The 27,444-nt window shown below is 54.8% G+C and overlaps 2 protein-coding genes across 9 annotated transcripts in view; one reads left to right on the forward strand and one right to left on the reverse strand.

Moving 5' to 3' along the window:
* Positions 1 to 24,590, forward strand: part of Megf8 (multiple EGF-like-domains 8) — a 49,367-nt gene extending 24,777 nt beyond the window's left edge. For 2 of the 6 annotated variants that reach the window (XM_006228364.5, XM_039106583.1), the window contains 20 exons: positions 17 to 266; positions 988 to 1,120; positions 3,460 to 3,707; positions 3,787 to 3,897; positions 4,027 to 4,145; positions 4,712 to 4,919; positions 6,115 to 6,295; positions 6,819 to 6,982; positions 7,565 to 7,709; positions 9,562 to 9,793; positions 10,683 to 10,806; positions 10,961 to 11,174; positions 11,381 to 11,595; positions 14,889 to 15,096; positions 15,260 to 15,419; positions 15,763 to 15,955; positions 16,459 to 16,629; positions 17,084 to 17,214; positions 17,626 to 17,758; positions 20,110 to 24,590. In XM_006228364.5, the coding sequence (XP_006228426.1) occupies positions 17 to 266; positions 988 to 1,120; positions 3,460 to 3,707; positions 3,787 to 3,897; positions 4,027 to 4,145; positions 4,712 to 4,919; positions 6,115 to 6,295; positions 6,819 to 6,982; positions 7,565 to 7,709; positions 9,562 to 9,793; positions 10,683 to 10,806; positions 10,961 to 11,174; positions 11,381 to 11,595; positions 14,889 to 15,096; positions 15,260 to 15,419; positions 15,763 to 15,955; positions 16,459 to 16,629; positions 17,084 to 17,214; positions 17,626 to 17,758; positions 20,110 to 21,378 (4,609 nt within the window). In that variant the 3' untranslated portion in view covers positions 21,379 to 24,590. Of the gene's footprint in view, positions 1 to 16; positions 267 to 987; positions 1,121 to 3,459; positions 3,708 to 3,786; positions 3,898 to 4,026; positions 4,146 to 4,711; positions 4,920 to 6,114; positions 6,296 to 6,818; positions 6,983 to 7,564; positions 7,710 to 9,561; positions 9,794 to 10,682; positions 10,807 to 10,960; positions 11,175 to 11,380; positions 11,596 to 14,888; positions 15,097 to 15,259; positions 15,420 to 15,762; positions 15,956 to 16,458; positions 16,630 to 17,083; positions 17,215 to 17,625; positions 17,759 to 20,109 lie in introns of those variants that run through there. The other 4 variants (XM_039106490.2, XM_039106569.2, NM_053628.2 and 1 more) reach the window with 4 other exon arrangements.
* On the reverse strand, positions 24,576 to 26,723 carry Cnfn (cornifelin). Of its 3 annotated transcripts, none has more exons than NM_001108909.1 (5): positions 26,633 to 26,723; positions 25,887 to 26,075; positions 25,327 to 25,437; positions 24,924 to 25,060; positions 24,576 to 24,795 (listed from the first exon to the last, which is right to left on the reverse strand). In NM_001108909.1, exons 2-5 carry the CDS (start codon positions 25,921 to 25,923, stop codon positions 24,706 to 24,708), a joined length of 375 nt encoding a protein of 124 aa, NP_001102379.1. In that variant the 5' UTR covers positions 25,924 to 26,075; positions 26,633 to 26,723; the 3' UTR covers positions 24,576 to 24,705. The 3 variants fall into 3 exon arrangements, with proteins under 3 accessions (NP_001102379.1, XP_063125122.1, XP_063125130.1); XM_063269052.1 differs by having other exon boundaries at positions 24,580 to 24,795; positions 25,887 to 26,013; positions 26,633 to 26,692; XM_063269060.1 differs by lacking the exon at positions 25,887 to 26,075 and having other exon boundaries at positions 24,580 to 24,795; positions 26,633 to 26,692.
* Between the last annotated feature and the right edge of the window lie 721 nt (positions 26,724 to 27,444).

Below are 27,444 nucleotides of genomic sequence, written 5' to 3' on the forward strand. Positions count from 1 at the left end.
TTATCTCCTTCTGCAGAGCTGGTGGCTCCTGCTTCCGGGAGTGTGGGGGTCGTGCCCTCCTCACCAATGTGTCCTCAGTGGCTCTGGGCTCTCGCCGCTTTGGGGGACTTCTGCCTCCAGGTGGTGGGACAGCAAGAGCTGGACCCGGCCTGTCCTACTGTGTGTGGGTTGTCTCAGCCACAGAAGCGCTGCAGCCCTGTGCCCCTGGGACCCTCTGTCCCCCACTCACCCTCACCTTCTCTCCAGACAGCAGCACCCCTTGCACAGTGAGCACTAGGGGTCTAAGACTTGGTGTATAAGCCGGAACCATGTCCCCTTCCCAACCTGGTCCCCTAAATAGATCCCCACCCCTTGCCACTGGTTGGTTTGTTTGATCCTACATGTCTGAAGCCATTGGTCAGGTCATCCAGCCCTTTGTACTGGGTCTTAGATCCTCCTGCTTCTCAGTTCTTTTCCTGTTTCCCTGTCTGTTATTCTTCCTATCCTCAGGCACCTCCTCCTAGACCAGGCATGGGCGCTTCTTAGATCTCGTGTGCACACCCTGATTCATTAGTAGGGGGTTCCACTACTAAAGTACTAAGTGCTTTTAGAAAGAGCTTTGGTGCCAGAGGGCCTGGTTCATTAGCCATGTCTGCTTTGGATGCAAGATGGGAGGGGTAGCCTCCCACGCTGGGAACTAATGATGTACACAGTGTTTTCAGACAGCCCACCCTAGACTCAGGTTGCCTGACCACCCCCACCCCCCCTGTGTGTGTGTGTGTGTGTGTGTGTGTCTGTCTGTCTGTCTGTCTGTCTGTCTGTCTGTCTGTCTTTGGTATAGGCTCCTACTGTGTAGCCTAGACTCACAGTGAATTCACAGACCTACCTCACCATCCCATGTAGTTGAGATCTGAGGGACATTCCTCTACACTCTGTTCTCTCCCCTTGAAGCCCTCGTCTCCCAGATTCCAAGCAGATCCCAAATTCTTAACTCTGTATCCTTTTCAGCTGAGCTATGTCCTGGCCTTTGATGGATTCCCACGCTTTCTGGACACTGGGGTCGTCCAGTCAGACCGGAGCCTCATAGCTGCCTTCTGTGGTCAGCGGCGGGACAGACCTCTCACCGTGCAGGCTTTATCTGGTATGGGAGCTTGAGGGAGTGAGACTGGTCAGTGTTAGGCTTCTACTCATCCGTCAGTGTTGGGGGTGGAATCCAGTACGGGTTCCCTTCGGTGCTAGGTAGATCCTCTCCTGCTGACCACACCTCTAGCCCTCAGTGGTGGATCTAGACACACGTTCTCCCCAAGCTACAGTCCAGCCCTAGTTCTGAACTTTGTTAAACTAGGCTTTGTATCCCATGCTTCTACTCCTGTCATTGACGGGATTTAGGACCCAGGTTCTAGCTCAGGGGATGGCATGGGTTTCAGGTGACACGGTGCTTTTCCTGAATGACATAGCTTCTCTCCATCTCTGGACTTTAGTTGAGATGTGTAGGTTGGTTTTGGAGAAAGGGATGGATAGGGCGTCTCTGAGGCACTGGTGTGGGGGACCCTAAGCCATTCCCTCATCCTTATGGTTCTCAACCAGGGAGTTTTGTCCCATGGGGACCTTGGCAATGTATAGAGACATCTTGAATGACAATTAGAGGTTCTTCTGTCCTCTGGCAGGCAGACAGAGAGATGGGGCTGTTCGTAGTGTACACAGGAGTGTTCACACCAAAGGGTTGTCCACCCCTCAGCATCCACCTGGCTGAGAGAATGGGACACTTAGGAGATGGGGACATGGGATGAAATGCCAAGGACAGACTGGCTACATGGGGTGCTTTAAGCAAGTTTTGGGAAGTGCTTTTCTGTGTGTAACTCAGTTCTGAGGCTGGAGGCAAAGGGTTTCGCTTGTGTGAAACACAGGCCATGAGGCAGCCACTGAAACCGAGGGGCTCAGAGAGTCAGACATGGGTACAGCAATGAGCCAGGGCTACATCTGCTGCCCTCTGGGCTGGGGAGAGGGACAAACTGCCTCTTTTACTGAGGCAGTGGAAGGGAATGGGCCCGACCTTGCCTCAGGAACTATGGCCAGAGATGTCTTTAAGGGGGGGAAATCGGCTAGAAACAGAAGGTCAGGGGATGGGGAGTGCAGCTTCTCCAGGCAGAAGAGTAGCAAGACCAGGCTCTGAGAGCAGGCCGACTGGGGTGTACAGATGGCAAAAGTGGGAGGTCATGAGTTCAGAGGAGTCTGTAGGGCCCTATGGGTACCAGGAAGGGAGGGGTTTTTTTTTTTTTTATTTGAAAGAAGGTCTCGTTGTGAAGCCCAGGATTCCCCCAAACTCATGCAATCCAATTCTCTCAGTCTCCCTAGTTATGGGATTATTACACGGTGAGCCACAGTTTCTACTGTGCCCACCCCCTCTCCCTCCAGCCCTTCCTTTTAGAGCCAGCTTCTCATAGCCCAGGCTAGCCATCAACAGTGTAGTTGAGGATGACCTTGAAATCCTGATCCTTGTGCTTCCAGCTCCCCAGTGCTGGGGACCGAACCCATGGCTTTGTCCCTGCTAGGCCAGTGCTCTACCAGTTGAACTATGTCCTAGCACCTGTCACCTTCTCTCCTGAGAGCTAGTAGCATCGCCAGTGTGCGCCCGCACCACAGCACTCTCTCAGGAGTACTGCTGTCACACAGGAGCGCAGGGAGCTGGGAAAGCTCTGCAGTTGACCATAGCAGGGTCAGAGTGGCCCTCACAAGATCACAAGGGTCACTGGAGGGCAGAACATAGGGCAGCCAGGAGACAGTGGGAGGCGGTGCTAGTGTCCAAGAGGAGGCTCTGCTTTGCTTGGCAACCTGGAAGACGGCGGGCGAGCAGCGGGCAGACAGAGGAACCTAGGCTTGAGTATTCGATGTCCTTTACAATGCAGGGACTGAACCCATGGCCTTGCCTGTGGTAGGCACATGTTCTACCGTAGATCTAGAGCCCTAGCCTAACTAAGATTTAGGTAGAAAATGGCTGGAATTAAGAGCCAGGTGTGGGGCTGGAGAAATGGCTCAGTGGCTTCCAGAGCACACCAGTTCAATTCCCAGCACCCACATTGCAGCTCACAACTGTCTACAACTCCAGTTCTGTAGACGATCTGCTACCTAATGCACATAAAAATAAATAAGTCTTTAAAACAAACAAACAAACAAACAAAGAATAATAATAAAAGAGGAGCCAGGCGTGGTGGCACATTCATGTAATCCTAGCACTTGGGAAGGAGAGGGAGGACAGGGGTTCAAGGCCATCCTCAGTGATATAGGGAGCTCGAGGCCAGCCCGAGCTATTTTGTCTAAAAAAACAAAACAGCCTCCCCACTCAAAACTGAGATGTGTGGAACCTGAGGTGTTGGGTAAGGGGAGGGTACATTGCGAATGGCTGGTCTCTGTGGTTTTTCTCCACAAGCATAGGAGCAGCGCCCAGAGTAGGGTTCTGCCCACCTCTACCTCTCTCCACAGGGTTACTTGTGTTGCACTGGGAGGCCAATGGCTCCTCCTCCTGGGGATTCAATGCTTCCGTGGGCTCTGCCCGATGTGGATCAGGAGGCCCTGGCAGTTGCCCTGTCCCTCAGGAGTGTGTGCCCCAGGATGGGGCTGCAGGTGCTGGGCTCTGCCGATGTCCTCAGGGCTGGGCTGGGCCTCACTGCCGCATGGCTCTGTGTCCTGAGAACTGCAACGCCCACACGGGGGCAGGGATTTGTAACCAGGTACAGGTGGGACAGGAGCTGCCAGGGAGGGTAGGAATGGTGTTCGGGGCTCCTCTGAGCTGCTTTCTGATGTCCTCAGAGCCTAGGTGTGTGCATCTGTGCTGAGGGCTTTGGTGGCCCAGACTGTGCCACGAAGCTGGATGGTGGGCAGTTGGTCTGGGAAACACTCATGGACAGCCGCCTCTCAGCTGTGAGTTAGGGCAACAGCTTTGTCCTGTGGGCATCCTCTACCTCCATTCTTGGGACTACCATCAAACTCTCCCCTTTGTCAGGAGACATGGCCTTGGCCTGACCTCTGACCCCCTCATTTCCACTGCAGGACACTGCTAGTCGCTTCCTTCACCGCCTGGGGCATACTATGGTAGAGGGACCTGATGCTACTTTGTGGATGTTTGGGGGACTGGGTCTGCCGCAGGGCCTGCTGGGAAACTTGTATAGGTAAGGACTACTATAAAAAAAATTCGTTTTTCCTCTTTCATTCGCCCCTGTTCCCAGAATGATGACTCTGAGGCTAATTATTTATTAATAAATGCCTTGGTCATAAGTGTTTGCTCATTCCCTGACAAGCTTGTAACTAATTTAACCCATTCAAGCTTTCCTGTGTCTTCCACATGGTTAGTCACTTCTCCGTCAGTCCTGACCTGCTTCTTCCTCAGTGTCTCTCCCAGAGTCTCTTCCCTGCGTCTCCTCTTATTCTCTCACTATTTCTCAGAGTCCTCTCTTCCTGCCAGTGTCCCACCTCCTTTCTCCTGCTTCAGCTCATTGGCCATTGGCTTTTTTATTGACAAATGATGCTTATAAGAGATTCTCTGTGCAGATTACTCTAGTGAGATGAGATTCTTATGTAAGAGATCTCATTTTAGGGACTGCTGAGATATCTCTTATCTGAGTTACTGCAGAAAACCACTCAGGATTGTTTAGGAAAATAACCAACGGACTCTAGGACATCTCTAAAGATGCGGGGATGACTGCTTAATGAGACTGATTCTGTGTTTTGGCTCCAGGTATTCAGTCAGTGAGCGCAGGTGGACACAGATGCTGGCAGGAGCTGAGGATGGGGGCCCAGGCCCATCACCCCGCTCCTTTCACGCAGCTGCCTATGTACCTGCTGGCCGTGGTGCCATGTACCTGCTGGGGGGCCTCACAGCTGGGGGCATCACCTGTGACTTCTGGGTCCTTAACCTCACTACCCTACAGTGGAGACAGGAGAAGGTGAGCATCTGTCTCCATCCTAGCCCTGTTCCTCACAACACATCTACTGATGTCCACTGCAGTTCCTTTGAGTTTCGTCACTAGAGGAATCTAACTTCAGGATACCAACAGAAGCACAGGAATATGACCTGGAGGTGTATTTTAGCTATAGGAATGCCTAGAATCCCCAGTGAGGGACTGGGGGCGTGGCTCAGTGATAGAGCCCCTGCCTAGAATCCCCAGTGAGGGGCTGGGGGCGTGGCTCAGTGGTAGAGACCCTGCCTAGAATCCCTAGTGAGGGGCTGGGGGCGTGGCTCAGTGGTAGAGCCCTGCCTAGAATCCCCAGTGAGGGGCTGGGGGCGTGGCTCAGTGGTAGAGCCCCTGCCTAGAATCCCCAGTGAGGGGCTGGGGGCGTGGCTCAGTGGTAGAGCCCCTGCCTAGAATCCCCCAGTGAGGGACTGGGGGCGTGGCTCAGTGATAGAGCCCCTGCCTAGAATCCCCAGTGAGGGGCTGGGGGTGTGGCTCAGTGGTAGAGCCCCTGCTTAGAATCCTCCAGTGAGGGGCTGGGGGCGTGGCTCAGTGGTAGAGCCCCTGCCTAGAATCCCCAGTGAGGGGCTGGGGGTGTGGCTCAGTGGTAGAGCCCCTGCTTAGAATCCTCCAGTGAGGGGCTGGGGGCGTGGCTCAGTGGTAGAGCCCCTGCCTAGAATCCCCAGTGAGGGGCTGGGGGTGTGGCTCAGTGGTAGAGCCCCTGCTTAGAATCCTCCAGTGAGGGGCTGGGGGCGTGGCTCAGTGGTAGAGACCCTGCCTAGAATCCCCAGTGAGGGGCTGGGGGCGTGGCTCAGTGGTAGTTCCCTTACTTAGCTTACACCAGGTCCTGGGGTCAATACTCAGCACCATAGTAGGATAGGGAATTATAAAATTGAATTTGACTGGTTGGCCTAGGTTATACATTTGTAGCTCTAAGCTGATCCTTGGACAGGGGTCTGTAACACTCTCATTGGCCTGATGGGATGCAGTTCCACCCAGCAATAGAGCGAGCACAGGGATAAGGACTCTGGGATCCCTAAATAAGCGGGTGTGTAGTGGCCCTGGCTGGCAGGCGGGGTCTAAGCAGTCTGTAGAACTCTCGAATCCGTAGCTGGGGCTGATTTTACTTCTGTTTGTACAGTGAGCCTTCCTCTGCTCCCTTGGATGATATTAGCTCTCTGTCTTACAGGCCCCTCAGAGCATAGAGCTGCCAGCAGTCGCTGGTCACACCCTTACTGCCCGTCGAGGCCTGTCTCTGCTCTTGGTGGGTGGCTACTCCCCTGAAAATGGCTTCAACCAGCAGTTGTTGGAGTACCAGCTGGCAACCGGCACGTGGGTGTCTGGAGCCCAGAGTGGGACGCCCCCAACAGGTGAGGAAGCTGCAGTGGAAGCTTTCCTTAAGTCTGGGCTTTCCCTAAGCTTCCTGCCCACTGCCACAGTCAGCCACTGCCCAGTCTACTTAACACAGACTCTCCTGCTGTCACCTGAGTGCAGCCAGCTTTCCAGAGGACCTTCACCGCTCCCTCTCAGTGCAGCTGCCATTTCCTTCCCCGACTACTAAGATCCCCACCTTTCAGGGGCGCTTCATTCTCTTCCGTCCTCTCCTCCTGTGTCCTGTGTCTCCCCCACGTGCCTTGGGCACCTCCTGTTAGACATTCCTCCACCCTGCCTCTCCCGGCTGCTCTGCCACACCTTCCCGGCCATTGGCTATTCTCTCTGCAGTTGTCTTCTAGACCCTAAGGAGAGGGGAGGAGTGAAGGGCTCCCCACACCTCTGGTCTCAGAGCCTTTTGGGCAAGGGATGTGGTCATTAAGAAGAGGAGCCCTGGAAGTCAGGGGTCACTGCTGGCTGTCAGCCCTTTCCTGCATCTCTGTGGTCCTTCTGCCCCTCTAGGTCTCTATGGCCATTCTGCGGTCTACCATGAGGCCACCGACTCCCTCTATGTGTTTGGGGGTTTCCGCTTCCATGTGGAATTGGCGGCGCCTTCTCCGGAGCTCTACTCCCTGCACTGTCCTGACCGCACCTGGAGCTTGCTGGCACCTTCTCAGGGGGCCAAGGTTAGGACAGCGGCTGTAGCCACAGAAGGGGGTTCCCCAGGGACTGGCCCCACCCACCCAGATTCCTGTCCCCTCCTTTCAGTCCCTTTAAATGAACCGTGAAAATGCCAATTGTTTCTTCTTCCATCCCTGGTTTGAAGAGAAGAATTCTTGACAGGGAAATGGGAGGCATGGTTTCTGCCCGCCACCACTCTGACAGATCCCTCCCCTTCCTGAGCCCCGTCAGTGCTTTCCTGTCCGTGACTTTAAGGCCAAGGACACGGGTGTGGGAGAGCAGGGACCTGCCTGTGCTGGTAGGGACAGTCGCATGTGATGTACACATCCCCAAGCCCCTCTGAGGGAGGGGTGCAGAAGAGACCACGTTTTACAGGGAGTGGATAGTTCTGTGGGCTGCTTTGTAAGACCCAGAGTTTCCTTCCCAATCGGGTGAGGATGGGATGAGCTGGTTGAGAGGATGGGATGAGCTGGTTGCGGCTGGGAAGGAAGTTCATGAGTGGCAGGTGGGTTGGGGAGGTGTGTGGAGCTGAGGCTGGGTCTGACACCTAGGCTTCCCTACGCGTGTCTCCCCGTGTGTCTCCACAGCCCCGGCCCCGGCTCTTCCATGCCTCAGCCCTGCTGGGGGACACCATGGTGGTCCTCGGGGGGCGCTCGGACCCCGATGAATTCAGCAGTGATGTCCTGCTCTACCAGGTCAACTGCAACACCTGGCTCCTGCCTGACCTCACCCGTGAGTCCCTGTCCCCAGCCATGACTCTAAAAGTCACTCGGGTCTCTTAGGACCCATCAGCAAAGTCCCTTTCCTCTCCATACAGCTAGAGACCACGGACTTCTTTTTAATTTGGTTGTTCAAGACGTAATTTCTCTTGAAGGTCAACCTGAAGGAGTCCGGTCTGTCCTTTCATGTGTGGGTCCTAGGGTTTGACTCAGCTCATCAGACTCAGGGGCAAATGACCACTCTCTGAGCTATCTCATAGCCCCTTCCTTTTTACCTAGAATGTTTGTTTTTGTTTATGTATTGCTTTGTTATTTTGAGACATAGTATCATTATGTCAGCTTGGCTTGCTTGGAAGTCACTCTCCAGACCAGGGTAACCTTGAACTCCTGGAGATCCACCTGCCTCTGAACCTGAGTGCTGGGATTAAAGGTGTGGGCCACCAGAGAAACATGTTTTTATTCTAGATATAAAAGTAATAGGGATCATTGTACATAATTTATAAAATATGAAGAAAAACAAAACATCTGTAGCAAAAGCCACTTTTGAACGTGGGAAGTGCCCAGGTTTTCTGCCAGGCTGGAGACGGGCTTAGAGAGGGAGGGGTGGCTCAGCAGCTAAGAATGCTTCCTGTGTACTTGTGAAGACTGGGGCTTAAATCACAGCACCCACACAGCAAGTCGAGTGTCCCACCTGTGCGTGGAACCCCAGCTGTGAGGCAGGCAGAGACAGGAGCTGCTGGTGCTTGTTGGTGTTGGCTAAGAAGCCTCAGGTTCCAAGTCCAGGGAGAGACCTTGCCTTAAAGGGGTAGGAAGAGAGCGTTAAAGGATGCATAACACCTGACGGGGTGCATCCCTAACTCTCTTTACTCTGCCTTAACCTCTTTAATATTCATTCTGTCTGGGATTAAAAATAAACATTAATTTATGTAATATGAAATTAATATTTTAAACATTAAAAGCCAGATGTGCGTGGCCAAGTGGCAGCACACTTGTTTGGCATGTACAGCGCCCCAGCTTCAGCAGCACATGCACGCACACACACATGTAACTTTAATTTTTTCAAAACCTATTTTTAATGATGCTTCTAAAATGCTCTAACCTCCCTTGTAGCCCACCCACCCACCAGAGGTAGTGGAAAAGAAAAGAAGGGAGTGGGAGGAAGTGGGAGGAAGAGCGACTCCTGTCTGTGTTGTCAGGACATCAGCAGTTCAGTCACAGGTCAGCAGCGGCAGCTCGATCCACTCACACACACTTCATGGATGCACCCAAGGTGCAGCTTGGGCGTGTTAGGCCAGCACTCGGTCACTCAGCCACACGCCCAGCCCATCTCTCCTCCTCCTCCTCCTCCTCCTAACCTGTTTAGATATGTTTATTTTATTTTACATGCATGTTTGTGTTTTGTACATGTTTGTGTACATGTGCCTTCAGAGGTCAGAAGGAGGCACACAGCCCCTAGACTTGGAGTTGCACAGTTGTGGTGCTTATTTATGATATATAAGTACACTGTAGCTGTCCTCAGACACACCAGAAGAGGCATCAGACCCCATTACAGATGGTTGTGAGCCACCATGTGGTTGCTGGGAATTGAACTCAGGACCTCTGGGAAAGCAGTCAGTGCTCTTAACCGCTGAGTCATCTTTCTAGCCCCCACCTCTCTTCCTGTTCTTTTTTCTGTTTGCCTGTATTTCTGTCCCTGTCTTTGCTGCCTGATTCTCCTGTCTGTCTGTCCGTCTGTCTCTTTCTGTCTTTATCTGCTCCCTTCTACTCTGTGCTCTCTGGATGTCCCTACTGACCAGTCTTTCGATGGGTCTCTTCTTTGTGCTTCCTGCTTTCTACCTCTCTCAGAACACCCTCCGTTTCTTCAGGTCCAGCCTTTGTGGGGTCCCCGATGGAGGAGTCCGTGGCTCACGCAGTGGCAGCAGTGGGTAGCCGCCTGTACATCTCTGGAGGATTTGGGGGAGTAGCCTTGGGCCGCCTGCTGGCATTAACCCTGCCCCCTGACCCCTGTCGTCTGCTGCCTTCACCTGAAGCTTGCAACCAGTCTGGGGCCTGCACCTGGTGCCATGGTGCTTGCCTGTCTGGGGACCAGGCCCACAGGTAACCATAGTGACTGGCAGTTCACGGCACAGTACACTCCGGTGTCCTCAGGGCTTTAGGAAGTGAGCTGGACTTGAGGAAGGGTCTTGAAGTTTGACTGTCAGGTTCTGCTTCACACATGGGGGAGAGAGTGATCATCAGAAGTGGAGGTGGTTGGGAATACTCCAGTATGAACCCAGCCTGTACCTCAATATCTCCCCCTTTGGAGGAACTGGTTTAGACCAGCAAAGATTGAGAGGGCGCTGCGCTGAGGGCATTTGAAATGCCCTCTGACACCAGAAGGGCAGCTCAGAAAAGGCTTCCAGTACCTGGCTGGGACCAGGCTTTGATGAGTCTGCAGTCTCCTCAGCTGCAGGAACGAAGACCAGGCCTCTGGAAACCAAGTAGTCCCTGGGTTAACTCATTCATCTGCCCTGGTGCCATGACGGAAGCCTACTTAGGGTTTCTGTTTGTCCTGTGGTAGGCAGCGGGGCATGTCATCCTGCATCCTGCAGTACTGTTAACGGATTTGATTATGGGATACTGACCCCCCCCCCCATACACACTTGTGGGAACCTATTCCTTTCCAGGGGATTTCAGCCCTATGCTGGGGGGTGGTGGGTGGGGTGGGGGAGGATAGATGTTGGAGACCTGAGCAGATTGATTCCTGGAGTGCTTGTGGGGGCAGAACAGCGAGGAGGGGGCACAGAGAGGCTTGACCTCTGGCTGGGTGAGGGGAAGAATGCTGTTTTGGGTAGGGGTAGGAAGGAGGAGGAGACAGTTGGTGATACCTCACATCACAAAGGGGTGGGGCTAACCAGGATCCTCAGGTACAGCTTGGGACATGGTATACAAGAGACCAAGCATAAGTCCTAGATGCAAGTGAGTGAACTAACCTTGTGTCCTCCAGACTGGGTTGTGGGGTGCCCCCTTGCTCCCCAATGCCTCGCTCGCCTGAGGAATGTCGGAGACTGCGGACCTGCAGTGAGTGCCTGGCCCGCCATCCTCGGACCCTGCAGCCTGGAGATGGAGAGGTGAGTGGTGGATGAGGGACAGGGACAGGGACTCTGGTCCTCACTGTGCTCCATTGTCCCACCACCCCTGCATCTCAGGAACCAAGGCACTCGCGGTTGGCTGGGTAGGAAGAAGGGGTGCCCAGCCCCACAGAGGTCCATCTTCCTCCACCAGGCATCCGTTCCCCGCTGTAAGTGGTGCACTAACTGCCCAGAGGGCGCCTGCATCGGGCGCAATGGGTCCTGCACCTCCGAGAATGACTGTCGAATCAACCAACGAGAGGTCTTCTGGGCTGGTAACTGCTCAGAGGCCGCATGCGGGGCTGCCGACTGTGAGCAGTGCACACGGGAGGGAAAGTGCATGTGGACTCGGCAATTCAAGAGGACTGGTGAGCCTTGAGGTTTGCTTTCCAGGGGGTTAGAGGCCTGGGTGCCTGCATATTGGAGGAAGGACAGGGATAGACACAGAGTCTGAGCCAGCAGTGCTAGGGCTTAAACCCTCGGGACTGGGGAAGAAGGGCTGGCATCTCAACTCCTCTGAAGGAGGAGCGTCTGGGAAGCAGACTGGTTACTGACCCCGTATCCCCACCACCAGGGGAGACTCGGCGTATCCTGTCAGTGCAGCCCACCTACGACTGGACTTGCTTCAGCCATTCTCTGCTGAATGTGTCTCCTATGCCGGTGGAGTCCTCACCCCCACTGCCCTGTCCCACCCCCTGTCACCTCCTCCCCAATTGCACATCCTGCCTGGCCTCCAAGGGTGCAGATGGAGGCTGGCAGCACTGTGTGTGGAGCAGCAGCCTCCAGCAGGTAATGCCCATGTCCTCTGCCCAGCCTCGGCATCCTCTGCACAGCCCTGGCATCCTCTGCCCAGCCCCGGCATCCTCTGTGCAGCCCTGACATCTTCTCTCCTCCTTCTTGTCCTCTTTTCCTTCCCCATATTCCATGCCTCCTGCCATTATGATCACAACCCTGTGTCCTTTCCTGGATGTCTGGGCCTTATTCAGGGCCCAGTGAGCCGCCACGAGGGAGGGCTGAGAGGGCCCAGTTCAACAGGGTGGGCAGGACCTTGCTTGCCTGTGGGTTGAAGATGTGACTGGTGCTGGATGTATTTGACAGGCACAGGTGGCCGCCTACCACGTTGTCCACTTCTGGAAGGTCCAAATGTGTCCACCTAGCATAATTTAGTTGTGCTGTGCCCCAGTGGAAGGCAAGTCAGATCCACCCTCCATTGTCGTATTTAGCAAGGAATGTCTGATTCCCACTGTTACCTATTCCTTGTGCGTAGGCTAATAGCCACAGCCCAGTGACAAGTGACAAGTGTGCCAGCTCACCAAACCACTGGGGACTGACTGGGTCAGCCATCCCTTCACCCTTCTCCCAGTGGATCGCAGTGTGCGGTGGGAGGCCCATGCCACTGGGACTTCCATTCTAAAGGTGACATTGAGGGGAGCCAGCAGTGCTTCCTGCACACCCCAGCATAGGAGGTTGCCGGCTTCTACAGCTAGAAGCTTCACCTAGGAGCAGCGTATTGGCTTATGTACTTTGTAGTCAAACTCGCGGGCTCTGGGCCTGAGAAGATGGCTCACTCAGTAAAACAGCTGTCCTTCAAGCAGGAAGACCTGAATTTCATCCCCATAACCCCTGATAAAAAAGTCCAGGTGTATAGGTCCTGGTGTGTAACCCCAGTGCTAAGGAGGTAGACACAGGCCGGGCCCTGGAACTCGGTGGCCAGTCTGGTGACTTCAGGCCAATGAGAGACTGACTCAAAGACAAGGTGGACAGCGCCTGAGGTCACTCACTGACCCCCCTGTGTGTGTACAGAAACTCAGTGGGTTTGGATCTAGTGTGGGTGCCGGAGCAGTGCGCACGCACCTCACCTCTGAGCTGGCTCTCTAGCCCTGCAGTCATTCCAACACAGGAAAATGATACCACAGGCTATCTCATGCCTTGTTCTCCAGGGTTCGGGTGGCTGAGGCAGGAGGGCTGCAAGTTCCAGGACATCATGGATACATAGAGTCCCTGCTGGGGTGTCGGGGCAGGCAGGGCGAGAGCAGAATTTATGAGAACTTATTCGCAAGGCCAGAGCACAAAAGTACTGGATGCCCGCCTTGGCAGGGCTCTGCTCCCAGCTCTGCTCGCAGCCAGCCCAGGTCTCGGCAGGCTCAGAACTCTGGCCACAGCCATGAGGGTTTCTATTTCAGGACTGCAGATTGCTTTATTTCTCCCTAATTGCCCTTGGGCAGCCAGCCCAGATCACTCGCACCCTCTTACATTTCACATAAGGCCAAACACTAAATAAAACGCTCTTATACCCCATGGTATGTTCCCAAGGGCCCAGACCTCATTCTATAAGCAGTCCGAGTCCCAGCCAGCAAGTGATAGCTCGTGAATTGTAGGCTGGCTTCTCACCCAGGATGCCTCCATCAGCTGGCTGGGTTGGGAGTAGCCTGTTTCCCCCAAAGCCAGGCCTAAGTTTGTTGTGAGAAGTTGTGACTTGTGGGCTGGAGGGATGACTCACAGCTGTCTGTAACTCGAGGGTTCAACACCTTCATACAGACATATATGTAGGTAAAATACCAAAGCACATAAAATATATTTGTAAAAAGAAGAGGAAGCTGTGGCTTGTGACACCCTGTCTTGTCACTGCCTTCTTTCAGGTACAGAAACTGGGGAGGGAAAGGAGACTTTGCATCGATGTGATAGGACTTACGGGACATGGGAGTTAAAGACATTTTCTCTATGTAACAGCCCTCGCTTTCCTGGAACTTATTGTAGGCCACACTGGCCTCAGATTCAGAGATCTGCCTGCATCATGAGTGCTGGGATTAAAGGCGTGCGCCACCTCTGCCATTGTCCAACACTTTTTAAAATATGGTTTTCCTCTGTAGCTCAGGCTAATCTGGAACTCATATAGCCTAGGCCAGCCTTGACGACTACTACTTCTTCTTCCTCTTCTTCCTCTTCCTCTTCTTCCTCTTCTTCTTCTTCCTCTTCTTCCTCTTCTTCCTCTTCTTCCTCTTCCTCTTCTTCCTCTTCCTCTTCCTCCTCTTCTTCTTCTTCTTCTTCCTCCTCCTCCCCTTCCTCCTCCTCCCCCTCTTCCTCCCTCCTCCCTCCTCCCTCCTTCTTCTTCTATATCCTCCCCCTCCCTCCCCTTCTTCCCCCTCCTCCTTCCCCTCCTCCCCCTCCTCCTCCCCCTCCTTCTCCTCTGTCCTCCCTCCTCCTTCTTCCCTCCTCCCTCCTTCTTCCTCTATCTCCTCCCTCCCCCTCTTCCCCCTCCTCCTTCCCCTTCCCCTCCTCCCCCTCCTCTTCTTCCTCCACCTCCATTTTATATACTTATTATTATACTTATTATACTTATTATTATTATTATTATTTATTCATTTTGGGAGGGGATGCGTGTGTTTAGAGGTCAGAGGACAACCTGTAGGAATGAGTTCAGTTTCTCCCTTTATGGGTCCCAGGGATCAAACTCATGTCATCAAGCTTAGCAACATTGACCCCCAAGCTGTCTTACCTGCTGTCCTGGTCTGGAATCTCTTGTTTCTCCTGTTTCTGCCTTCGAAGTACTGGGATTGCCCAGTTCCCTTTGGGTCATGGGCAGAAAGTTCCTAGGGGCTGGACACAGCCCTGGCTGCCATGCTGCGGCTCCCTTCCTTCAGGTGTGACTGGTGACTGACACTGCTGCCTGCCTGTTCTCTTCCTGCACTCCCTGTACCTTCCTCTGCTCACCATCTCATGCCAGTGTCCCCTCAGCCCAGGGCTCCACGAAACCCTGACCCCAGTCCCTTGTTCTTAAACATCAGGGCTCATGTGGCCCAAGCTGCCCTTGAGCTCACTATGTAGCTGAGGGTAACCTTGAACTCTTGATCCTTTGCCTTCACCCCTGTCTTCTGTGATTGCAAGCATGGGCTGGTGTGCTGGGCTCATCCAATTCTAGTCTTGATGTCTGGTTGCAAAGGCTTGTGATAGCCCTGCTTGTACCCTGAGATAGCTAGAACCAGGGAGGGTGGGGCCTGGGAGGAAAGGGTGCAGTCTGAGAAGCATATTTAACTTTCTTTCCCTGTCTCTCTCTTTGTCCCTTCCCCTCCCCTGACCCCCAGTGTCTGAGCCCCTCCTACCTGCCCTTACGCTGTATGGCTGGAGGCTGTGGGCGGCTGCTTCGGGGGCCAGAGAGCTGCTCCCTGGGCTGTGCTCAGGCTACGCAGTGCGCCCTGTGTCTGCGAAGACCCCACTGTGGCTGGTGTGCCTGGGGGGGACAGGATGGAGGTGGCCACTGCATGGAAGGTGGTCTCAGTGGCCCCCGAGATGGTGAGAGAGGTTCCGGGGGCTGGGCAGGTGGTTGACCAGGGGCACAGAGAACAAAGTGGGGGGCGGTTCTGAGGAGGGATTCAGAGGAGGTGGGAAGGGCCCAGGTGTCTGGGTCAGTGGTGAAGAGACCTCCTAGGTAAAGCCCTGTGTCCTCTGGGGTCAGGGCTCACGTGTGGACGTCCTGGGGCATCCTGGGCCTTCCTGTCCTGCCCCCCTGAGGACGAGTGTGCAAACGGGCACCATGACTGCAATGAGACTCAGAACTGCCACGACCAGCCCCACGGCTACGAGTGCAGCTGCAAGACAGGCTACACCATGGACAAGTGAGGCTTAGTCGGGGTGACAGGGGAGGGCTGAGCAGACAGGGTAGGTTATGGGGACAGTGAGGATGGTGACATGAGTCATGTGGAAGGAAACAGCCCAGGCTTGGGGGTGATGGAGCCGGCCTGTGAGACCCAGAGCTCAGGGGTGATGGAGCCGACCTGTGAGACAGGAGGACAGTTGACTGACCCAGTGTGCAGGGGACAAAATTGCTAGAGAAACCAGGAAAGAATGAGTCTCCAGAAGAGCAGGGACAGGCAGACTCTGGGTGAGCAGCCTACTGAAAGAGAGTGGGGCCATGGATGAAGGCTGGGTCCCTGCCCTCATCGCTGCTTGTCCCTGCAGTGTGACTGGCGTCTGCCGCCCTGTGTGTGCCCAGGGCTGTGTGAACGGCTCCTGTGTGGAGCCTGATCACTGCCGGTGTCACTTTGGCTTTGTTGGCCGCAATTGCTCCACAGAGTGTCGTTGCAATCGCCACAGTGAGTGTGCTGGCGTTGGAGCACGGGATCACTGCCTGCTGTGCCGGAACCACACCAAGGTATGGGTCCTGCCTCAAGCCCGAGCCCCTCTGTCTGCTCTTTATTGGTTTCTGAAGTATATTTTGGTGGTGCTGGGATGGAGCCCAGGGTGTTTGACATGCCAGGCAAGTGCTGTGTCACCGAGTCACCCCAGCCCTCCTGCTGAGGCATCTTGAGGTTGGGCATCCCAGTCCTGAGAAGCCATGGGCAGGGAAGGGATGGGAGAACCCTATTCTGGGGAGATGTGAGAAGACTTTGGGGGCTGAGTGGTAGTGGACAGAGTGGCTGGGGAAGCTGGGTGTATGGAAGGCTTTGTTACTCCCGACTTAAGGGCTAGGGGTACGTGAAGATAGAGGCTAAATCGCAGCCCAGCTTGGAGAGCTGGCCCATCGGTCCCCAGCTCCGGAAAAAAAAAAAAAAAAAAAAAAAAAAAAAAAAGGAAGAGCTGGCCCAGGTGCCTGGCCCTTGTGTCCCCTGCCCCATGTCCCCTAGCCCTTTCAATGGTACTGTTCTTTGTTACCAGGGTAGCCACTGTGAGCAGTGTCTCCCACTGTTTGTGGGTTCGGCTTTGGGTGGCGGGACCTGCCGGCCATGCCATGCCTTCTGTCGAGGGAACAGCCATGTGTGTGTCTCCAGGAAAGAGCTAGAAATGGCCAGAAGGGAGCCAGAGAAGTACTCACTGGATCCAGAGGAGGTGAGGAGTGAAGTCCGCACTCAGGAGTCTGAGGAGGAGGCAGGGCCTGGACCTCTGTGTCTCAGGGAGAAGACAGGGCCTAGACTCCTGTATCTGAGGAAGGAGGTGGGGCCTGGACCCCTGTGTCTGAGGGAGGAGAGTGAGGCCTTTGACACCTGTGTCTGAGAAGGCTGGGCCTGATAGAAGAGGCTGGGCCCTGGATCCTTTGTCTGAGGGAGGAAGACTGGACCTGGACCCTTGTGTCTGAGGGAGGAGGCTGGGCCTGGACCCCTGTGTCTGAGAGAAGAGGCTGTACCTGGACCCCTGGGTCTGAGGGAGGAGGCTGTACCTGGACCCCTGGATCTGAGGGAGGAGGCTGTCCCTGGACCCTTGTGTCTGAGGGAGGAGATTGGGCCTGGACCCCCGTGTCTGAGGGAGGAGGCTGGCCCATATCTCTCTCTGCCTTGTTGACCAGATTGAAGCCTGGGTGGCAGAAGGGCCTAGTGAAGATGAAGCTGTGTGTGTGAACTGCCAGAACAACAGCTACGGAGACAGATGTGAGAGCTGCCTGCACGGCTACTTCCTCCTGGACGGGAAATGCACCAAGTAAGAGGAAGAAGCCCGAGCCTTGCCCTTCTCACCAGCAGTAACCCCGGGAACTAGACCCCTTGCCTAGCCCTCTATGGTCAGCCAGAAGCAAATGAAGCTTAAGAAAGCTGGAGGCCAAGCAGTGGGTGAGGAACGTGAGTGGAACCCAGTTAAGAGGTCCCCACATCAGAGGTCAGCAAGGGCTGCAGAAAGACCTGGAGGGAGACTGGGCTCCTGAGTCCACAGAAGGCTGCTGAGGAGGGAGGCCTCAAGATCACCCCCATTTTGTGCCTGCCCTTCTGAAACTTGAGAAAACTGGCGACAGTCCAAGCAGATTGTTACTTAAGGACCGCATGGCTGGGGCGGTGGGCTGGACCTCTGAGAGTCTGGAGGTCAGGGCCTTCACCCCATGCTCTCTTCCATTCTCAGGTGCCAGTGCAATGGCCACGCTGACACCTGTAACGAGCAGGACGGAACAGGATGCCCATGTCAGAACAACACAGAGACAGGCGTCTGCCAGGGCAGCTCTCCTAGTGACCGCCGAGACTGCTACAAGTACCAGGTGTGTCTCAAAGCCAGGCACGGGCCAGGTGCCACAGGAGCAAAGGGCAGACTGGGCCAGGGGACTCAGGACCAAGATCGGGCTGTGAACCTGGTTCGGGATGGAGATCATCCTGTATGCTTGCTAAGCCCTGGGCAGTGGCCCAGAGTCCAGATGTAGGACCTCAGGGGGCTCTGACTGTGACAGTCACAGACTGTAGGCTGCAAGTGCTAGAAACCAACCTCAGAGTAGCCTAGGGAAAAAGCAAATGCTTTGACTCAGGTGCGGTGGCCCATGCCCGCTGTTCTAGGGGCTGAGAAGGCCCTGAGTTCAAGGCCAGCCTGGGCAATAGAGGGATGCAGTTTTACACACAGTAGTCTGAGGCTGTGGCTCAGCTGCTGGAGCGCCTGCCTGGCACGCGTACGCAGCCCGGGCTTTCTCTCCTACACTGCAGAAGCTGAGTGTATGTGACCCCAGCATTTTGGAGGCGAGGCGGGAGGATCAGAAGCTACACAGAGATTGTCATGCCAACCTGTGCTAAATGAGACCTGTCTCAGTACGACAGCCACGGGGGGGCGGGGCAACAAGAGCCTGTGTGCTCTGGGCCTGCATGTAGGAATGGCTGCACCCAAGAAGGCACAGTGACGTCAGAAATGTCACTGACTCGACTGCCCTCCCCGTGCCAGCTTTGCTGCTGGGGTGGTTTTTGTCCCACAAGCCTTTCCCCACCAGGTGAAATCTGGTGATGAGGGATTCTCATTAATTCTAAGCTTAAATCTAAATCCCCCTTGTGAGCTAGGCTGTGATCCCCATTCTTCGGAGGCTGAGGCAGGATTCTGTCAGTACTAGGCCTGCGTGGTGCAAGACTTAAAATCTAATGAAACCTAACACAAACCTAATCCCCCTTATGCCCATTTCTCCTTTCTGAAGCACAGAGGCTGGCTGATTGCTCTGCCCACTCCTCCCTCCCACCCGCTCTCTCCAGGCCCAGGGGAAAAGCTTCCTGTCTCATTGCCGACTTCTCTTTCCCAGGATTTGCCAATAGAGGTGTAGCTCCACCCAGACAAGCCTTACCGGCCTCCATCATTCTCATCCTAGGCCAGAAATTTTGCTTTATTGGTGTATGATTGAAAGGCTTGCTGAGGATACTGGGGAGATAGCTCAGACGGTGAAGTGTCTACTACACAAGCACTAAGTTTATTCTGGGCATGGTGGCTCACGCCTTTAGTCCCAGCATTTGGGAGGCAGAAGCAGGTAGATCTCTTTGAGTGCAGGGCCAGCCAGAGATACATAGACGCAAAAAGATCCAAGTTTGGATCTTCAAATTCACTTACATATACATGTGCACACACACAAAATGTACTCACACATTAACAGGCACACATACACACATGCATGCATACATACATACAAAGCCCATTGAGGGTCTAAAAGCATGTCTCTATGCTAGAGTACCTGCCCCAAATCCCCCACTGAGGAGCTGGGGGCGTGGCTCAGTGGTAGAGCCCTGCCTGGAATCCCCCACTGAGGGGCTGGGGGCGTGGCTCAGTGGTAGAGCCCTGCCTGGAATCCCCCAGTGAGGGGCTGGGGGTGTGGCTCAGTGGTAGAGCCCCTGCCTGGAATCCCCCACTGAGGGGCTGGGGGCGTGGCTCAGTGGTAGAGACCCTGCCTAGAATCCCCCACTGAGGGGCTGGGGGCGTGGCTCAGTGGTAGAGCAGTAAATCCCCCTATATTAAGATTACCAGTAGGTGTCACTGTGCCCAGCAGAAAAAAAACGAAACAAAACAAAACACCCTCAATACTGTCAGATACATCCATTGGCCTTTGTTGGAGTGGGCTGGAGGTCAGCACAGACTCCTCCAGTTACTCCATTGGCTTTTCTGAGTAGCGTTTATTTGGTTCTAATAATTACAGCAGTAATAACTAGCCACTTAATAACTACTGTGACTGAGTGGTAGGTATGGTGACCATGACTAAGGAAGGCCTCTGTAAAAGGGTGACACTTTGGGTGGAAGTGACCTATGGAGCCATCTAGGCAGAGAGGATCAGCTAGTATAAAGTCCCCAAGAAGAAGCCAGGTGGGCAGGAAATGCTGACCAAACCCTGAGCCGCAGGCTGTGAATATGATTTCAGTTCCCTGAGCAAGCCTTGGTTCCTGTCAGTACAGAGCTCAGTGAGGTCGGGTCACTGACTGAGGGCCACAGGTAGCTAGTAAGGATGTACAGCCAGACTCCCATAGAAGTCTCACAATTGGGAGCCCATGCTGGGCTGCAGGTAGGGTGTGCTGGGGGCACAGTGCTGTGCCTGTTTGGCATTGAGGGCCTCAGCACCGAGCTCTGCCCTGATGGCCAACTCTACTCCTGCCCTGTCAGTGTGCTAAGTGCCGGGAGTCATTCCACGGGAGCCCACTGGGTGGCCAGCAGTGTTACCGACTCATCTCGGTGGAGCAGGAGTGCTGCCTGGACCCCACTTCCCAGACCAACTGCTTCCATGAGCCGAAGCGCCGGGCCTTGGGTCCTGGCCGAACTGTGCTGTTTGGCGTCCAACCCAAGTTCACCAATGTGGACATCCGCCTGACACTAGACGTGACCTTCGGTGCTGTGGACCTCTATGTCTCCACTTCCTATGACACTTTTGTGGTCCGAGTGGCCCCTGACACAGGTGTCCACACTGTGCACATCCAGCCACCCCCACCTCCCCCACCTCCTCCGCCTCCTGCCGATGGTGTACCTCGTGTGGCTTCGGACCTAGGAGGACTGGGGACCGGAAGTGGATCAGGTTCTCCAGTGGAGCCACGAGTCCGCGAGGTGTGGCCACGGGGCCTGATTACCTATGTGACAGTGACGGAACCCTCGGCAGTGCTGGTGGTCCGCAGTGTGCGGGACAGGCTGGTGATCACCTATCCCCATGAGCACCACGCCCTCAAGTCCAGCCGCTTCTACCTGCTGCTGCTGGGGGTAGGGGATCCCAACGGGCCTGGGGCCAACGGCTCGGCGGACTCACAGGGCCTGCTCTTCTTCCGGCAAGACCAGGCCCACATTGACCTGTTCGTCTTCTTCTCTGTCTTCTTTTCCTGCTTCTTCCTCTTCCTCTCACTCTGTGTGCTCCTCTGGAAGGCCAAGCAGGCTCTGGACCAGCGGCAAGAGCAGCGCCGGCACCTGCAGGAGATGACCAAGATGGCTAGCCGCCCCTTTGCCAAGGTCACAGTCTGCTTCCCTCCAGACCCTGCGGGCCCAGCACCTGCCTGGAAGCCAGCTGGCCTCCCGCCTCCTGCCTTCCGCCGCTCCGAGCCATTTCTTGCACCTCTACTGCTGACAGGAGCTGGGGGGCCCTGGGGACCCATGGGAGGAGGGTGCTGCCCACCAGCTCTCCCTGCCACCACAGCTGGCCTACGAGCTGGGCCCATTACCCTTGAACCCACAGAAGATGGCATGGCTGGTGTGGCCACTCTGCTGCTCCAGCTACCTGGGGGGCCTCATGCTCCCAATGGGGCCTGCCTTGGGTCAGCCCTTGTCACTCTGCGTCATAGGCTGCATGAGTACTGTGGGGGAAGCGGGGGTGCTGGGGGCAGTGGACATGGGGGTGGTGGAGGCCGGAAGGGACTGTTAAGTCAGGACAATCTCACTAGCATGTCCCTTTGACCTGTCAAGGGTTCTCTTCCGCAGTTACCACGTTGCCTGATGGGGCCACTCTGGGCTAGAGATCCCCTGGACAGTCCTCAGAAACCACTGGCTCCCTTTCTCCAGGGTCTCCCCTTTGTTCTGCATCTAGCAACTGTTTATTGAGCTACTACTGTGTGCCTCGTACAGTTGTAGGCACAGAGCAAGGCAGGAGGTGATAGCCCCCACCCCCATCTGCTAGGACTTGAGTTCTTGTGGGAGGAGACACGCACATGTAACACAGTGAGGCATCCAGGTAAAGTGGATGCGGCACTTGGAGAAACTGGGCTGAGAAAGGTGACAGAATGAGGGAAGACCTTTGGAACGCAAATTTCAAGAGTTGAGGAAACTGTAAGGCCGAAGGGCCTGAGGCTGGAAGCGGTTTGTTTTATTACAAGAACCAGGAACCCGGCCATCAAGTGTAGACTGAGCTGGGTTTTATTCTCAGGGCAGGGAAAGTGGTTGGGCCGTTCTGTGGAGGTAAATGGAGAGTCTCAGCTCTGGGGGGGAAGAGTGGGCTGATGGGCACAGAGAGGCTGCTGCAGGTGGGCAACTGGGCAGAAGGAGGGTGAGTGGCAGGATGTGACAGTGGTGCAGACATTAGGGTAAAGGAGAGGACATATCCAGAATGGCCACTGGGTGGACAGTGAGGTCATTACTAAGCTGGGACAGGCTGGGGCTTGTGGGCTGGAGCCGGGTGTGACTGGATTCATACGGCAAGAGCTTGAGTGCATCAACAGGAGGGATCTAGTGCACTGCGGTGAGCTGGCAAAGGCAGGCAGGTACGGGGAGGACAGGACAGTGCAACTACCCGCTGTAGGCACAGTGAGCTGCTGCCTACCCTGGGCTGGACCAGGGTCTCTAGCTGAACCTGGAGATGTAGGCTTATTTCAAGTGAGCCTCAGAGGCAAATCCTTCACCTGAGATGCCTCACACCCTGCTCTGGCAGGTGTGGGGTGGGGGATCCTGGAGGGGTCATCATTTGGCTCTTTTTGAGTCCTTGGGACTCTCCTCAGAGGCCACCCCAACCTGGGTCTCCCTTTTGGACTTAGGAGCTCTCTCTTCCCCCAGTCCTCGGCAGGTGAGCTTGGGACTCCTGCTCTCCCCAGGACACAGCTTCAAGCCTCGGCTGCTGCTGCTGCTGCTGCTGCTGCTGCTGCTGCTGCTGCTGCTGCTGCTGCTGCTGCTGCTTTGGTCCTGGGATGGGGGTTGGGCCTAGCCTCTTTCCCAGTCTGATAGGTCCTGATAATGTGCATGTGTCAGCAGGGCTCACATTTCTTTTTTTTTTTTTTTTTTTGGTTCTTTTTTTTGGAGCTGGGGACCGAACCCAGGGCCTTGCGCTTCCTAGGTAAGCGCTCTACCACTGAGCTAAATCCCCAGCCCCAGGGCTCACATTTCTACAACAGGAGGGCAACTGAGGCAGCAATAAAGTGTGGGGAAGACTCGGGAGGGCGGCTTGACTGCCTTCTGTGTGCCGGGGATGAGGGATGCTCTGGGTGAGTGGAACATGTGTCCTGGTCGCACCTCCAAGCTGTGTATCCTGAGCCTAGCTCTGCCCCTTCTCAGCAATGCAGGGTGCTGCAACGGGGTCTCCTGCTCCCCGGAAGAGGGATGGCAGGAACAATGGGCAGGGACATCTTTGACCGTTTCTTTGTCCCTGCCACAGTTCGGCTCAGGGAGAATCAGACAGTCTGTGTCACAGGGATTGTCCTTAGATAAGAAAAGCCCAGGTACGTACGGAACACAGAAACCATTGTTTGAACGGGAGGAATTGAGCACAGAGAACTGGTAGTGCTGGTGAGGGCAGCAGCTGCAGGACAGTGGCAGCTGGGTGTGGACAAGCATTCTCAGAAGTAAGCTCGACATCAAAGCTGAGAAACTATTACCCCCCCACCCCGCCTTCCCATCCTAGCCCTCGGCCCCGGACACCAAAATCTGGACGCAAGGGCAGAGGTGGACCTGACATCTCGGCCTCAGCTCCACACGGTTCTTTGCTGCAGAGGCTGAACAGTGCATTTTGTCTGTATGCTTGGCCCCAATGCCAGTCCCTTGCTTCAGTGCATGGCCGTGTGGCGCATGAGTGACAGTACGTTCAGGCGGTACTCTGGCCCCATGTGAGTTTTGCTTTCATGAGCTGACAGTGTCTCCTGCCCTGTGAAATGTGAACATAAACTTGGCTTTTAAAAAAAGTAATTTTGTGTAAGTATGTGTGCATGTGGGTGGAGGTGCCCTAAGGAGGCCAGGAGAAGGCATCAGATCCTCTCAAACTAGAGTTGCAGGCAGTCATGAGCTGCCATGTGGGTGCCGGGAACCAAAGTGCTCCTTCCCAAGGGCAGCCAGAGCTCTTAACCACTGAGCCATCTCTCACTGTAGTCGGTTTACATATTAAGAGCTGCTACCATCAGAGGTGAACACAAGCTTGGAAAGGTTTATCCGTTCCCCAAGATTGCACGGAAATGGTAAGGTAAAGACTGGGTCCCAGGAGTTCTGAGACCCAGCATGTTCCAGTTAATTCCTTCTGCAGTACGTGTCGCCGGGCGAAACGTCACTGAGTTGAAGAGGTGGTAATGAACTTAGTATGATGAGCTAGCTCATGGGGGACCACCGTTGGTGGCCTTCCCCCAAAGGCCCATCTTGTCTGGAAGCAGATGGGAGGACAGGTGTGGGGGATCCAACTCCCTTTGGGAACTCCATGTATGTGGTGTGTGCAGGCACAAGACACACACACACAATTAAAATTCCTTTTTAAAGTATCTGTAGATACTGAGCGAGCTCCGGAGAGCATTGTTTGAAGAGTTTAAGTCTTTCTTTCTTAATATTTTACAAGTTTTCTCTTATTTGAAGCAGGGTCTCAATATGCGGCCCAGGCTGCCCTCATTCCATGCAGCCTGGGCTTCTCTTAGACTTCCTGCCTCAGCATCTGTAGCGTGGGGATTGCAGCAGGCTTGGGCGTCTATCCCCAGACTGTCTGGTTTTGCTTATTTTCAGGATGTGGGCAGGACTTCAGATAGGTCATCTGCAGCCTCAGGCTAATGGTTCTACTTTGTGAGGTGCTCCCAGGAAGTCCTCACAGGCCCACCCCTAGCAAACCCGTCTTGTCTGATACACCTAGATGTCTCTCTCAGCAAACCTCCCAATGCACCCAGAGTCCTTCCCCAAGACAATAAAAACTTGTAGGTGGGGTTGGTTTTCGAGTTTTTATTGTGGATGTATTTTTTTGGCGATGGGACAGGGGCAGTAGGACAGGCTTTCCAAGGAGGGGCCTCACAGGGAGGCCAGGCAGAAGCAAGGACTCAGGAGAGGATGTCCTTACTCTCGGATCTTCAGTTCCCGCGCCATCTGACAGAGGGCGCAGGGCAGACAAAAGGTGAGAGCAGCCCAGTCGTGCCCGACGGAGCCCTGGAGGGTGGGAAGGAGAGAAATCGAGAACAATCAGGAGCTTTGCTCTTGGGTGCCAAGTGGCAGTCCCTAGACTCAACCCCTGCGATCCCCAGTCTCAATCCCTGTGGTCCTGGATGGGCGCGCACCTGGATGTGGTAGCGTTCCCGCATGCCTGTGCGCAGAGAGTGCAGTCCTCCAGGCAGGTATGGCGCACAACAGCACTCCCCAAAGTCATCGGAGATGCGGCAGGCGAGGCACAGTGGAGCGAAAGTGCCACACAGACCTGGACAGGACAAAACCGGTCAGGAGGTGCCTGGGGAGGGCACGCGCAGTGGCACGGAGGGAATGAAGGCACCGGGAAGACAGTTGTAGAGAAGGAAACGAAGACCCAAAGCAATCGGACTTTCGGGGTAGGGTGGGTTAGTGACTGGAGAGGGAGTGGGGTCACCATGAGGAGGGTGAGGGTTGGATGTTAGGATCCCAGGAAGAGTGAAGACTGCAGTAGGAGTGTGGGGTAAGCTTCCCTCCCCATCTTCCCTGGACACTCACAGACGGGCATATCGTTGCAACAGTCGGTGAGGCCCGTGTGCCAATCGCTGAGCTGTGTCTGGTAGCAGGTGTTGGTGCACTGAGGCTGACTAGTCACTGGATATGACATGGCTGTGAAGGAAGAGAAGGGGGATCAGCAGGCATCCTAGGAGGCTCTTCTTGGCCGCACCACCCCTGCCACCCTTCCTTCTGCCGGGCAGTCTGGGCAGGCCACCTGGCCGCCCACTGGAGAAAACATCACTGTACCTCCCCATTCCTATCTGTCACATTCGGTCATCAACACCCCTAGTCTGTCTCTGCTGCTGTTGCCAATTACACATCTGGTTGAGCCAAAGTTGGAAGGACAAAGTGGGCACCACAGCTGTGCAAAACCTGACTTGGCTACAATACCACCATCTCCTCCTCCTCCTCTTCCTCCTCCACAACTGGCCTCTAACATTTCCTGGGGCCTCTGGGGTAGAAGCAGGTGCCATTTGTTTTTGAAGCCAGGGTGCCCAGGGGAGGGAGGCAGCAAGGTTTCTGGCGCCCAGAAGATTGCTGGTGTATTCAGTGACCCCCACCTTTGCCTTTCACGTGGTCGTGCATCTCAAACTGCATCTCGCTGGCCCTGAGGAGGTGGCTGCTGTAAACGGCTGCAGGGGATGGCTACGGTAACAGCAACGTAGTCTGTCCAAGGGATGCTGGATACTGGGCAGGGAGGGCAAGGAACTAGGGCACTGGGGGAGATGGACTTTCAGGGGGGAAGGGAGCTGAAGAGAAAGAGGCCAAGTTAGCCTGTTGGCTGGGATGGGTTGGTGGGCGAACTACTCGCCCATCATTTTAACAGCTGCCCGACAGACCCCAGAGGATCCTCCTTGGAGCAGAGACAGAGTTGGAGAGACAGATAGAGGGGAAGCAAAGGCAGTCAGGTGTGGCAGAGACAGATGGGAAAGAACTTTGAGCCAGGTGCCCACAGAGACACTGCTAGTGATGTCTACAAGCGTCCAGCATGTTGTTACCTCCACGAGCTGATCCTACAGAGGGCTATAGGCTCAGTGACAAAAGAGAAATGCCTAAAGCACCAATTCAAAAAGACTCGGAGACTGGGTGCTGGGCCCCAGCATTTCTAAATTCAACTCTGTACCAGTCTGGTTGGAAACACAAGACTGGGAGGTGAGGCATTGAGAAAGAGCAAGATGTTCCTAGTCACCGACGGACTGACCGTCAGAGACAAGAAGGGAGACAGAGTTGTGAGAAAGGTAGGCAGAGAACTGAGCCGAGGAGCCTGCCTGAGAGCAGGGACTTAGGGAAGAGAAGGTGCTCCTACCTGCAGGTCCACGTGAAGGGATGGAGATAGAGGTTCTTGATGACAGCAGACACCAAGTTCTCAGTGCTGAGGCCAGGAGCTGCTTATATGGGCCAGGCCACAGAGCCCTGGGCGGGGCTCTGACAGAGGTGCCAAGGGAGCCTAGCCGGTCTGCCTGACCCTCTTCCCTTCCGCCTGGATTTTCCATCCTCCCTCTCCTCTGTTCCCCACACCCCACTTCCCCTCTTGTCTCATCTCTCAGGACTGAAGACCTGGGGCAGAGGTAGAAACAAGAGTGGGAAGAGAGAGAGACAGTCAGGGACGGAGAATGTACAGGGAGAAGGAGATTGGGGAGGAGGGAGTGGGGACCCAGGGTGGGGGAGATGGGCGATGGGAGAGCAGGAATTGAGATGATGGAGACAGGTAGACACAGATGTTGAGAGCCAGGACTGCAAGATCTGGAGGCAGGTAGAGAGAATGAGAGGTTAAGGGTGGAAGCCTGGTGTGTTGTACAGAGTGGGGAGCGGGTTCCTCCTTTGATGTTCCTTCTCATCTTTTTTTTTTTTTTTTTTTTTTTTTTTTGGTTCTTTTTTTTGGAGCTGGGGACTGAACCCAGGGCCTTGTGCTTCCTAGGCAAGCGCTCTACCACTGAGCTAAATCCCCAACCCCGTTCCTTCTCATCTTTTTTTTTTTTTTTTTGGTTCTTTTTTTTCCGGAGCTGGGGACCGAACCCAGGGCCTTGCGCTTCCTAGGTAAGCGCTCTACCACTGAGCTAAGTCCCCAGCCCCCCTTCTCATCTTAATGAGGGATTTTTGTCACATTGAGGGGGAAGG

This window comes from Rattus norvegicus, chromosome 1 (assembly GCF_036323735.1).
Source record: "Rattus norvegicus strain BN/NHsdMcwi chromosome 1, GRCr8, whole genome shotgun sequence".
NCBI classification, from domain to species: Eukaryota; Metazoa; Chordata; class Mammalia; order Rodentia; family Muridae; genus Rattus; species Rattus norvegicus.

Bases quoted from the DNA above. Each gene is read 5' to 3' on its own strand.
- Cnfn (NM_001108909.1), bottom strand. From the start codon at position 25,923: ATGCAGTTTGAGATGCACGACCACGTGAAAGGCAAAG. The intron at 25,438-25,886 runs GTGGGGGTCACT...CTTCCTTCACAG, and splicing joins CGACCACGTGAAAGGCAAAG to CCATGTCATATCCAGTGACT. The intron at 25,061-25,326 runs GTGAGTGTCCAG...TGTCCTGTCCAG, and splicing joins TTGCAACGATATGCCCGTCT to GTCTGTGTGGCACTTTCGCT.